The sequence below is a fragment of the Chaetura pelagica genome, unplaced genomic scaffold (genome assembly GCF_000747805.2).
Source record: "Chaetura pelagica isolate M959 unplaced genomic scaffold, ChaPel_1.0 scaffold466, whole genome shotgun sequence".
Classification (NCBI taxonomy): Eukaryota; Metazoa; Chordata; class Aves; order Apodiformes; family Apodidae; genus Chaetura; species Chaetura pelagica.
This window is the reverse complement of record NW_009953656.1, coordinates 318,122-329,954: the sequence shown is the minus strand read 5'-3', so window position 1 is coordinate 329,954 and position 11,833 is coordinate 318,122. Positions and strand designations below refer to the sequence as shown.

At 53.3% G+C, this 11,833-nt stretch overlaps 1 protein-coding gene across 1 annotated transcript; it reads right to left on the bottom strand.

Moving 5' to 3' along the window:
• Positions 1-4,789: 4,789 nt before the first annotated feature.
• On the bottom strand, positions 4,790-11,413 carry TUBAL3 (tubulin, alpha-like 3). Its single transcript, XM_010000305.1, has 4 exons — positions 11,359-11,413; positions 7,907-8,150; positions 6,481-6,629; positions 4,790-5,773 (listed from the first exon to the last, which is right to left on the bottom strand). The coding sequence occupies exons 1-4, from the start codon at positions 11,359-11,361 to the stop codon at positions 4,790-4,792; spliced, it is 1,380 nt and encodes a 459-aa protein (XP_009998607.1). The 5' UTR covers positions 11,362-11,413.
• Positions 11,414-11,833: the final 420 nt, after the last annotated feature.

The window sequence follows — 11,833 nt, the reverse complement described above, 5'->3', positions numbered from 1 at the left end:
GTTGGAATTGGCTCTGAGGAGGTGAGCCAGGGGTTGGGTTTTTTTTGGTATTTGAATAAAGACTCTGCAGGTGGAGAAGATGAGGAGGAGGAGGAGGAAGAGTGTGTTGGCCTGTGGGAAAGGCAGCTTTGGTTGAGCTGCTTGTGCCCTGGTCTTGCAGCTCCTTCCAGAGATGGGACTTGTGGTGTTGGGTCTGGAGGGAATGTGACTTGGGCAGCTCTGCAGCTTGTCTGAAGGCAACTCTTTGGTCTGAACCTTGCTGAATAAGGAGTGACCAGCAAAAACATCTCCTCTCTTTAGTTTGTCACCCAACTGGTTGGTGTTAAAGGTTGGTGTTAAAGTCCTACCCTGCTGGGCTTTCCTGCTTGTAGGGACTGGGGTGACCCTTTGCTGGGTGACACCATCAGGGGATCCACCTGCCCTGGGGTGGCATTGCTGTTAAAATGACCCTGCAGGTGATGATCCCACTTGAGGACTGGTTGCTCGTGGCTTGTCCACATGGTGCAGCAGCCAGCCTGGGTTTTTTTTTTGGTGCTCCTCTCTGCTCCAAGGCAGAGCAGGGAGAAGAATTAGGTTTCTCTGGTCTCCTGGAGCCATGCAGGGCCCTGCTGAAGCAACCCATGTCCTGCTGCCACAGCTGGGCCCATCTGGAAGTCTGATTGGAGCTGAGATGAGAGCTTAAATACTTCAGCTGCCTCTCAGGTCCCTGCAGGAGCACCCAAACCATGTCCCAGCTCAGTCTTGGCTCCAAACCAAGGAGCTGTCTCCCCACCTGAACTTCTTCCCTCTCGTGCTGGGAGGTGGATGCTCCCCAGACATGATGCCAGAATCCCTGTGGGCAGCTCCTGAGCTGAACAAGGGGAGTTTTCAACTTGATGCTGCAGATCCCCAGGACTGGGGCAGGTGTCTTCTGCACTGGGGAAACTCTCCTGCCACTGAGTGATCCAAGAAAAGGAGCTGGCTGGGATGTGGTGGGGAAGCTGGACCTGCAGTGGGGCTGCAGTTGAAGGGCTGAGAGACCTGGCTCTGGGTTGCAGTGGAAGGAAGTTTCAAGGGCCTGAGGCAAGGGTGGTTCTCAGGAAGGTCTGTCTCCACTTGCTGGGCTCCTGGGGGTGGCCAAGGCCAACAGGGTGGGAGCTCCTAGGGGTTGTCTCACCTCTCCCTGCCTTCTGCCTGGAGAAGCAAGGCTGCTTGGACTGGTAGGGCTGGTAACCTGGTGAGTGCAGAGAGGGAATGAGCTTTCCTGAGCCTCCTGGCCCCACCAGGTGTGGCTTTATGTGCTAGGAAATGCCTCCCTGCAGAGGGTGAGGTGGATCCCAAAGTGATGTCCAACCTTCCCTCCAGAGGAAGATAAAAAGAGGCACAAAGCAGGAAGTATCTTAGGTGGGTGCAATGCCAGCTCTGTTTCCTCCTCCTCCTGGCTGCTTGGCCAGGAGTTGAGTGAGGTTTGCTGGTTGTTTGTTTGTGGTTTTTTGTGAGGGAACTTCTCTTCTGCTCAGCACAGATGTCCTGGGATAGGGGTCTTGTTTTGGGGGGTTCCTGCTCTGCCCTCCTTGTGCCCCACTGTCAAGGCAGGTCCTCTCACTGCAGGAGGGGACAGAGCAGTTGTACCAAGTCTGGTGGCCTCAGGTCACATCTAGACCATCTGATTTTATGTCAGTGGAAGGGCTTCATCCCCATGGATCTGTTGAACCCTCTCCATCCTTGGAATGCTGGAAAACATCCCTCCTTTTCACTTTATTTGAAGCCTTCTGGCCTGCCCAGGAGCCCATGAATGCAGAGCAGGGAGGTGGGACCTGCTGCAAAGCTCTTCCCCACGCTGGGAGTGGGGAAGTCTGGCTGTTGGTCCATTGAGGACCCATCTCTGCAGCCACACTGTGGTCCTGCAGCTCCATCAGGGCATCCTTGTGAATCCCCAAGAGCTTCAGGCTCATCATCTTCTGCTGGCAGCAAGATCTTTTCAATCCCCTCTGTGTGCCATGGCCCTAAGCTGGACCCAGAGGTGAAGAAGGGGACAGTTTGTCCTCCAGCCAGATGAAGACCACATCCAGCTGTGCTGAGCAACAACCCCCTTCCCTGCAGAGCAGTGAACAAATCTGCCCTGACCCATGATCCACCTTCATGGCAGGAATGAAGCAGGGATGGAGTGGTGGTGACCAGGCTGGAGCCAAGTGGTGGAAACCACAGAACCTGGAGCTGCTCCACGTGTTGCTGTTTCCTTCTCAGTTTTTTCTTCTGACCACCTTTGCTACCCCAGGTAGGGAAAATAAAGCTGAAACCATGGAATGAAGTGTGTGCTGCTCTTGGGTGGGGGCCTGGAGGATCCACGTGGAGAGAACAAACATTGGCTGTTGGGCTGGAGATACCAACCCCCCCCAAAAGCCATGGGATTGTTCTCCCCCAAAGAAAAATCCTTCCCTCCTTCCTGGTGTTCATGGGAGGGCAGGAGCAGGTCTGTGCTGACAGATGGACCAGAGTAATTAATTTCAGCAATAAACCAGGACATCAGCCCTGGTGCTGATGACTTTCCAAGCTGCAGAAGCACCTGGTTGTGTTCCTTGCCCTTGCTCAGCCACACTGGGACAGGTTATGGCTCCAAGGAGGAGTGATGCTCTCCTTGTGTCCATCCCAGGCTGCTGTCACTCACGTTTCTGGGGGATTCAACCAGTGGTTTCCAGCCCCAGGTGTCTGTGGGAAATGGAGCCACCAGGGAAAATGAAAGCCCTCAAGATGATGCATGGAAACCTCTCCACACACCTGGGGGCAGAGGTCATCTTTGCTCTTTTCAAAAGCATTTGAGGCCTGAACAGTCTCATCTCTGGCTAATGAAGCAGTTTCTGTTCCCCTGTCAGGGTTAGGGATGTGGTGTGGGGACAACTAACTGGAAACCAAGGAATGTCCCCAGGAATCAGGGGGTGGAAAGTGGCCACCCAGGGTGGATGAACAGAGACCCATGCAGCCCCAGGGTCTTTGGGCTGAGCAGGTTTGAGGTGCCTCAAGGGGCCCTGCCACCACAGCAGAGCTGAAGATGAAGAAGAGGACCCACCAGATGAGTTAGCAGCAGGTGACCATCTCCAGAAGGACCAGCCCCAGGGTAGCATGACCCTCAGCCCCCCCAGGAGAAACAGGACCTGCCTCATATTTTAGCTCAGGCAGCTTCACAGCAGCGAGTTGAGCACAGAGGAGGCTTCAGCCCTAGGAGGGTCTTCCACTGCCCACCCCTGCTCCCTGCACCCCAGTTTTTTAGCCCAGCTGCAGCCACCACTGAGCTCTGGGCTCCTTCCACCTCCATTTCCCAAGCACAGGACACAGCAACACCCTCCCATCCCTGTAACCACCCCAGTTGTCTGGACATGCCTCCCCCTGCATCACTTTGGGAACATCTCCAGAGCCATCCCTGCAGTGGGGGGAAAGGGAAGATGTGGCCATAGAAGAGGTCTGGGGGGGAAGGAGGCTGATTCTACTGTGAGAAAGACCCCAGCAGTGAGATATGGGGTGGAGGTGGGTCTACAATGTTCTACAAGCTGTACATGGGCAAGCAGGTGGAACTAGATCATGGAATGGGTTGGAAGGGACCTTCAAGATCATCCAGTTCCAACAGCCCTGCATGGGCTGGGACACCTCCCACCAGACCAGGTTGCTCAAAGTCCTGTCCAACCTGTCCTTGAAGACTTCTCAATGGCCTTTAAGGTCCCTTCCAATGCAAAGTGCAACACAACAGCCACAAGCAGGGCCCATGGGCATCACAGAGCCAGCCCTTCTCCTGTCCCACAGGCTTATGAAGGCTCCTTCTTCCTACCTAACCAAGGGCATTTCATTGTTGTTCCTCTTGAGTCATCCCATCAACTGGGCCTGGCTCACCTCCTCAGAGCCAATTCCAACCCCAGGCATGTGGGACTGGCTTCCTACTCATCATCCCAACTCAAGAAACTCCTGAGCAAGATCTCAGCCTGGAGCAGCTTCCCCAGTGACCAGAACTTGCTCAAGCAACAAATAAGCTTCACCAGAGATGGTGAAGAAGCAAAACCCCACCTGAAGGGTCCTCTTTATCTTATAGCACTGGTCAAACTGGTGTTTCCTTGCTTGCACCCAGCCCTGTCTTCTCCAGGCTCCTCTTGGGAGTGAGAAGAGGAGCACCCAGCTCCACACAAGTCCCTGCAGGATATGGGGGGTTTCTCTCTCAGCAACACTCATGGTTGATGACCCTCACAACTGGCCCACCCAGAGCAAACCCTGACCAGCTTTTCTCCCCACAGACAACATCTCCAAGCAGGAAGAACCTTCTCATAATAAACAACCTCACGAAGCCCAAAGAACTCCAAGCAAAGAAAAAAAAAACACAACAATCCAAAAAAAGTGCCTTTATTAAAATACAAAACAAGACCAAACCAACCCAAACCAGTTGCAGAGGAGGGTGCAGGGACTTTCCTAAGCTAAGAAGGTGCTGGTACAGTGAGAGGCAGAGCAGGAGGGGCCGTTGGGGGCCAGGCAGGCAGCGGGCAGTGTCCCCTGGAGCAGGAGCAGGAGCTGTGCCCAGGCAGGAGGTGTCCCCAGCACCAGGGCAGCCCTGGGCAGCTTCACTCCTGCCCGGGCAGCAGCGCCAGGAGCTCCAGCCCCCCCAGGCTGCTCAGGCGCCCGAGGAGCACAGAGACCAAGGCAAGCAGAGAAGGCAGGAATAGATCAGACAGGAGCCCTGAGCTCCAGGACCACCCTGGGGCACCTCCAGGCCCCCCAGGAGCAGCGGAGCCCGACGGCACAGGCGGGTGTTTCCCCCGACGCAGGACCTTGGTCAATACTCATCCTCCTCAGCCTCCTCGTCTGCTCCGTCCACCGAGTCCCTCCCCACCTCCTCGTAATCCTTCTCCAGGGCAGCCAGGTCATCCCTGGCCTCCAAGAACTCCCCTTCCTCCATGCCCTCCCCCACATACCAGTGCACGAAGGCCCTCTTGGCATACATCAGGTCGAACTTGTGGTCCAGCCTTGCCCAAGCCTCGGCGATGGCCGTGGTGTTGCTCAGCATGCAGACAGCCCTCTGCACCTTGGCCAGGTCCCCCCCGGGCACCACGGTGGGGGGCTGGTAGTTGATGCCCACCTTGAAACCGGTGGGGCACCAGTCCACGAACTGGATGGAGCGGCGCGTCGTGATGGCGGCGATGGCGGCGTTGACGTCCTTGGGCACCACGTCCCCCCGGTAGAGCAGGCAGCAGGCCATGTACTTTCCCCGGCGTGGGTCACACTTGACCATCTGGTTGGAGAACTCGAAGCAGGCGTTGGTGATCTCGGGCACCGAGAGCTGCTCGTGATGCGCCTTCTCCGCCGAGACGATGGGCGCGTAGGTGGTGAGCGGGAAGTGGATGCGCGGGTAGGGCACCAGGTTGGTCTGGAACTCGATCAGGTCCACGTTGAGGGCCCCGTTGAACCTCAGGGAGGCCGTGACCGAGGAGACGATCTGCCCGATCAGCCGGTTCAGGTTGGTGTAGGTGGGCCTCTCGATGTCCAGGTTGCGGTGGCAGATGTCGTAGATGGCCTCGTTGTCCACCATGAAGGAGCAGTCCGAGTGCTCCAGGGTGGTGTGGGTGGTGAGGATGGAGTTGTAGGGCTCCACCACGGCCGTGGAGACCTGTGGGGCCGGGTACACCGAGAACTCCAGCTTGGACTTCTTGCTGTACTCCACGGAGAGCCGTTCCATGAGGAGGGAGGTGAAGCCAGAGCCTGTGCCTCCTCCGAAGCTGTGGAACACCAGGAAGCCCTGGAGCCCACTGCACTGGTCAGCCTGCAGCAGAAGAATATATGTTTTTAACCTTTCTCTGTTAAGGACTGGAGGTAAATACCCTGAATAATCCAGCACTAAGTTCTGCTCAGAGCTCTGACTGGGCTGAGTGACCCAATCCCTGGAGTGGATTCACTGTCGCCCTACTGAGCATCTTAATTTATGTTAATCAACTGCAGCCACCACACTTAGCTCCACATGGTCAGGTGGAAACTCTTGGCCAGTTGCCCCATGGTCAGCTCTCTGGGATGGGAGGCAGGATGAGGGTCCTAGACCCTTAGGAGACATCTCAACAGCTTTCCACTGACAGGCATCCCAGCACCTCGTTGCAATCCTGCTTCACTCCTATCACACATGGAGTTTGGTCCTCCCACTCTGGCAACCCAGTTGCCCCATTTAGAAGGAATATCTGCCATTTCACAGCCGGGCTGTGCCTTCCCTGGGATCAAAAAGTCTTTCTCTTCTGCCTCTAAGGTCTGGAGTTGTGTCACATACTACGTATGACATCAACCCCAGTTGCTTTTAGGGCAGATATGCAAGTTCAGGTGGACCCTTGGTTTACTGAGCCCCAAACCTCACCCCAAGCAGCAGCCCTTGGAGCTCACGTGAAGGGCTCCTTATTTTAAGCCCCTTTCCCCAAGTTGGCTTGTTTTGTCCATGGTAGTTTATTTTAAGGGAAATGCTGTTGGGTTTGGGTTTTTATTCCTTACCATTTTACGAATCCTGCTGAGGACAGTGTCTATGATCTCCTTCCCAATGGTGTAGTGGCCACGGGCATAGTTGTTGGCAGCATCTTCCTTGCCACTGATGAGCTGCTCTGGGTGGAAGAGAGCATGGTAGGTCCCAGTCCTGATCTCATCTGCACGGGGAGAGGGGCAGCCAAGGAGAGCAAGACCCAGTTAAACCTCCTTGACACGAGCATGACAAGAGCCAAAAAACACACACACACACACAGCAAATCTACCAGGGTGTGAGGTGGTGGTCGTGGCATGGTTAGTGCAGACTGGGAATAATGGTCCTGCTGCACATCCTCTCCCTTCACCCAGCAGACACTTTGAGACCCTAATGCCATTTGGTTTAAAGAGTTAGGACACAGCCCATGTTTCCCATCAGGATGACAATTACCACATGCAGCTTGTCTTGCTGCTTCTTGCAAAGCACCTGGGAGGTGGCTGGAAGCACTGCCTCCATCCTCAGCTCTACAGCACCTTGAAGAGGAGACACTGCCTCCAGTGTTGACATTCCTGCGGGATGTCTCACACCCAGCTCCAGGCACCTTATGAAGACAGGCATGAGGAGCAGTTTCTCTTGGCTCCATGCTGCCAATTAGGTTGGAGACACCTCCAGCAGGTATTAAAATCCACTCGGTCTCAATATTGGGTGCATTTCATATTCTACTGGCTCCCTCACTAGGTCCTCAATTTAGTGCCTTGATGAGGTGCCTAAAAATTAAGCAGAACCAAAGCAAACATTCCTGCCACTAGATGAAATGAGTCACCCATCCTAGATGGGAAGATAGGAGCACAAAGCCAAGAGAAGTCTAGAAGGTAGGAACAGGTAGATGGATGGAGATGGTTGGGAGTAAATTCCACCAGTTCCTCATGGAAAAAAAGGCTGTGTTGTGTTTTTTCTTCTAGGAATGTGCTCTAAATCCAAGTGCCACTGTTGAGTCAAACTCCCAGGGACCACTAAAGAGCCTGGAAGGGGAAGTAGAAAGCTTGGAGTACCAGTACACCCAGTTCCCACAGGACCATGAACCGTGTAGCACCCACCTGCCCAAAGATGCTTCACAGGGAGCATTAAAGCCAGATGTGGCACAACAGGTCATGGGATGGTGTCATTCAGGTAGAGGCACTGAGGTTAATAAAGTCATCCCACTTCACACCTGCTGAAGATCCTGCTCAAGACAGCAGGTCTCCTAAAAGGAGGGATCAACTAAAGGCAGGCCAGTGTAGGAACAGCACCAGGTTGGTCACTTTCAGGTCCACTTGGAAACACAAACTCTGTCTCCTGATGGCTGGAGACATTTTCCTGGAGCAGAGGAATGGGAGCTGCTGGGCAATAGTAAGACCTGAATAAGAAGGCTCAGGAGTCATGGCTAAAGAAGCTCCCAACACCCAACTGCCCCATTCTTACCAATGACAGTGGGTTCCAAGTCTATGAACACTGCCCGGGGCACGTGCTTCCCGGATGCCGTCTCACAGAAGAAGGTCTCAAAGGAGAAATCCACTTGCTCAGGCTTTGGGTCCAGGGGTTTCACCTGCTTGGGGCCAGGAAGGGTCCCATCTGCCTGGATCCCGTGCTCCAGGCAGTACAGCTCCCAGCAGGCATTGCCCATCTGCACGCCAGCCTGCCCGATGTGGATGGAAATGCACTCCCTCTGCAATGGGAAATGGCTTGTTAAGGAGGTTTTTGGACATCCTGTGACTCAGCTCCAGCCCCTACAGCTCTTGCTTTGAGCCATTTTTATCTTTGACTGAGGATGATGAGGGAAACAGGCAGCTTCCACCCACCCCTGGGAGCTGGAGCAAGAATCAAACCCTGAATCTGCAGGGCATCTGGACACAGCTGAGCTGCACGTCCAGCATCCATAGGAAGAGCTCCCCCAGCCCAGGGGAGGAGGGAGGAAAGAGGTGATGGGCTTCATGCTGAGGCAGGATGCAGCTGAGCACTGGTGGCTCCTCCCTCAGTGCTCTTCTGGCCCTGCCATGGAGTGGAGCTGCTCTAGATCCCCCAGATCTCAGACCAATGGAGCATCGAGGACAACAAGCCTCAAACTCCTTGATTCCAAACCAAAAAAAATTACAAATATATTTAAAAAAAAGCTCTGCACCAAGCAGGGAGAAGCCAAGCACCATAAGGGTGGTGAGGAGCTGGGATGGGTTGCCCAGGGAGGTTGGTGATGCCCCAGGTCTGGAGGTTTTTAAGGGCAGGTTGGAGGAGGTTTTGTGCAACCTGGTCTGGTGGTTCCCTGCTCATGGCAGGGGGGTTGGAACTGGATGATCTTTAAGGTCATTTCCAACCTTAATGATTCTCTGATTCTAAGCTAGAGAAACCCACAGCCAAGCTGGGAGTCACAGCAGGAGGAAACCAGCAGGTGCCTGAGGCCAGAACAAGGGTGAGCTGACACCTGGGGAGAGGCTCAGAGTCCTGATTTAACCAGGTCACCCTCCAGGAGCCTCCAGCTCCAGGGCAGTGTTAAAGGTACTGGCATCTTCCAGAGACTCTCTGGGAACTTTTGATGGTTGCACCCTTCCCTGGGTAATTGGCATCTCTGCTGCTTCCACCACCACCCCAAGATCAAAGCAATGACAGAGGCCCATGGCCCAGCCCCCCCCAGCAGAGACTCCCAATTACTGCCACACATGACATGGAGCAGTGATGCTTCCCAAGGGAACACCATGGAAGGCAGCTGCTGATCCCACCTGGGGACCCCATTACTTGTAGGGTGGATGGGCAGTTTGGTTCAGGTCTCACCTCCCTTCACACCCACCACCCAGTCCTTCCTAGAGCTGGGGGTCTCCACAAGGAAGCCCAGCTCCCCTGCACCAAGTTGCTTACCTTGAGTAGAGCATAAACAAATGCCACCAACAGTCCAGACCCCTTGGTGTAACTGTCCTGTCACAAAGACTCTGTCCCTTGGGAGTCTAGTCCTAAATAATGCTTAGACAGTCCTGGGCACCAACCACTTCTGGCAGCAGCCAGCAGGAGAAGGATGCAATGCAACTTCTCCCCTCTTAGTCTTCAAGCTGGGATGGGATAAGACATTCCTCAGCCCTCAAGAAACCCCAATGGCCATGGCATGGCCAGGTCATCCACCCTGGAGCTGGACACCAGCAAGACAGAATCATTAAGGTTGGAAATGACCTTAAAGATCACCAAGTTCCAACCCCCCTGCCATGAGCAGGGAACCACCAGACCAGGTTGCACAAAACCTCATCCAACCTGCCCTTAAAAACCTCCAGGGCTGGGGCATCACCAGCCTCCCTGGGCAACCCATCCCAGCTCCTCACCACCCTCAGAGTGACTCCTCTTGGTGCCTCAAAGGGACACCAACCCCTTTACCCACAGGTTCTAAACACTGCTTGGCTAAGCCCACCCCTCCTGCTGCCTGTGCAGGTCGTGTCCAAGTCCTCCCTCTCCCAGCTGATATTTGCACTATGTGGGAAATGTTGCCTGTCATTTGCCCATCCCTTCTCAGCAAGATGGTTGCAATAGCTCCTGGCCACACTCTGCCTGGCTTGGGGTCAACCCCACAGCCACTTCACCAGCACGAGCTGGGACAGCTGCTCCACTCACTATCCCATCCCAGCTCACCAGTCCCAGCACCTGCTTCAAGGGAACACTGGTATTTCCAGCCCAGACCACAGGGAATGGGAACAACAACAACAAAAAGAACTTTAAAAAATCCCAAGGAAAATAAAAAGAGGGGAAACAACAATAATTTAAAAAAGAGGGATCTGCTGGGAGAAAAAAAATAACCCAGCTTTTATTTTCTGCACATTTTCCCCCCTCCCTTCAAACACACCAGAAGGGTTTGGGGTTGGTTGGGGTTGTTGTTTTTTGAGATCCCAGATCTCCAACGTTTGCATGGAGATGAACTGCATTTTCCAGGCTCTGGCTATAGGCAGCCTATTGTTTGTCCAGCTGATTTTTTTTTCCCCCCTTGGAAATAACCATGGGAATGTTTAACTGTTTTAGAGCCAAGCCAGACTCTCTGAGCCAGGAGATAAAAGGAAAAGTTCAAAGTCGACTCGCCGGGAGTTACTTTGAAGTTTCCTCCCATTTGCTGCATGCAAAAGGGCCACCACTAGATTTTTCCAGCAAGTTACTCTTTCCTCTTCACCAAAAGGTGACAGTTGGGTTATTCCTGACCAAAAAAATAAAAGTTTCAGGCAGCTCAGCCAACACTGCTCAGGGGTTTTATTTTAAGAACCAGATCGACCCACTTGGGTTTCGCAGCTGCAAAATCTTTAGGGCAAAAGATTTGGTTCCAGTAAAAGCTGGAAGGAAGGGGGGGACCTGATTCATTTCATATCTAATCCCCAGGGTTTGTAGCAGACAAAGGCAACATGGCAGCTCACTGCTAAGGAAAAGGGAAAAGAGAAAAAAAACAACCCTAAGGGTCTCTGGAAGTTGCATTAGTTCCCTGTGGCAGGGCCAGAGCTGGGGGGTTAAACCCAGGGAAAAGAGCCAATGTCAAACTTGACATTTTCACCTCTCACCTACCAAGATATGCTGGTTTCTCAAAAAGAATTTTTTTTAAAAAAGGTAAATTCCAACTTGCATTAAAGGGACAGAAACTTTGCAACTCCAGAGACCCCAGCTCAGGAGCTGCAAGAAGCCACTTCCCCAGCTCCTCTCCCACCAAGTTCCCTTCTCTTTTCCCTTATAAGGAGCAAACTCTGAATCAATGAACCACAAGGTAATCGACAATTAAACAAAGCTGGTTGGAATTAAGATCCCCAGGAGAAAGGAGAGGGGAAAAAAAAAAAGAGCAAGGGAGCTGTTTAAGCCCTGCACACTTGGAAAATAAGAGAGCCTATAATTCAAGTTTAGACTAACAGAAAGACAAGACATGCTCTTACCATGGTGAGACTGGAAGGCTGCTAAGATCTAAGGAAAACAGCTGCTGCCCCTGCCTCTCCCTGCAACTTTATAGCCCAGGAAGGATTGACTCCACCTGAATAGAAAGAAGCTTTCTGCTAGCTTAAAGGAGCAGAGCTCCTTTTCCTTTGCATCCCTAGAAGGAGCAAGGGATAAAAATGACCCATCAGTGTCGAACTGGTGCAATTGCTGGGATTAAACAGCCTTGGGTGTAGTCCAACATGAGCTCCTTTCCCATTTCCCCCCCCCCCAAGAGCCTCAACTCTGGGAGGGAAAGAAAATAGAAGGCAAAGTTTGGATTTGGAAACGCTGGGGAAGTTTCTGTGCTCCCACATGAGCCAGGAAAAAAACCCCCCACTCTTCCCCTTATCATCACTCAGGCCCTGCCACTGGGTTGTGTCTATTTTTAGAGATGACCCTGCAATTTTTGGGCTTTGTTTCATTTCCCCACTGACC

Coding starts and splice junctions, on each gene's coding strand:
- TUBAL3 (XM_010000305.1), bottom strand. Junction 6,630..7,906: donor CTTGGAACCCACTGTCATTG/GTAAGAATGGGG, acceptor CTCCCCGTGCAG/ATGAGATCAGGACTGGGACC. Junction 5,774..6,480: donor TCAGCAGGATTCGTAAAATG/GTAAGGAATAAA, acceptor CTTCTGCTGCAG/GCTGACCAGTGCAGTGGGCT.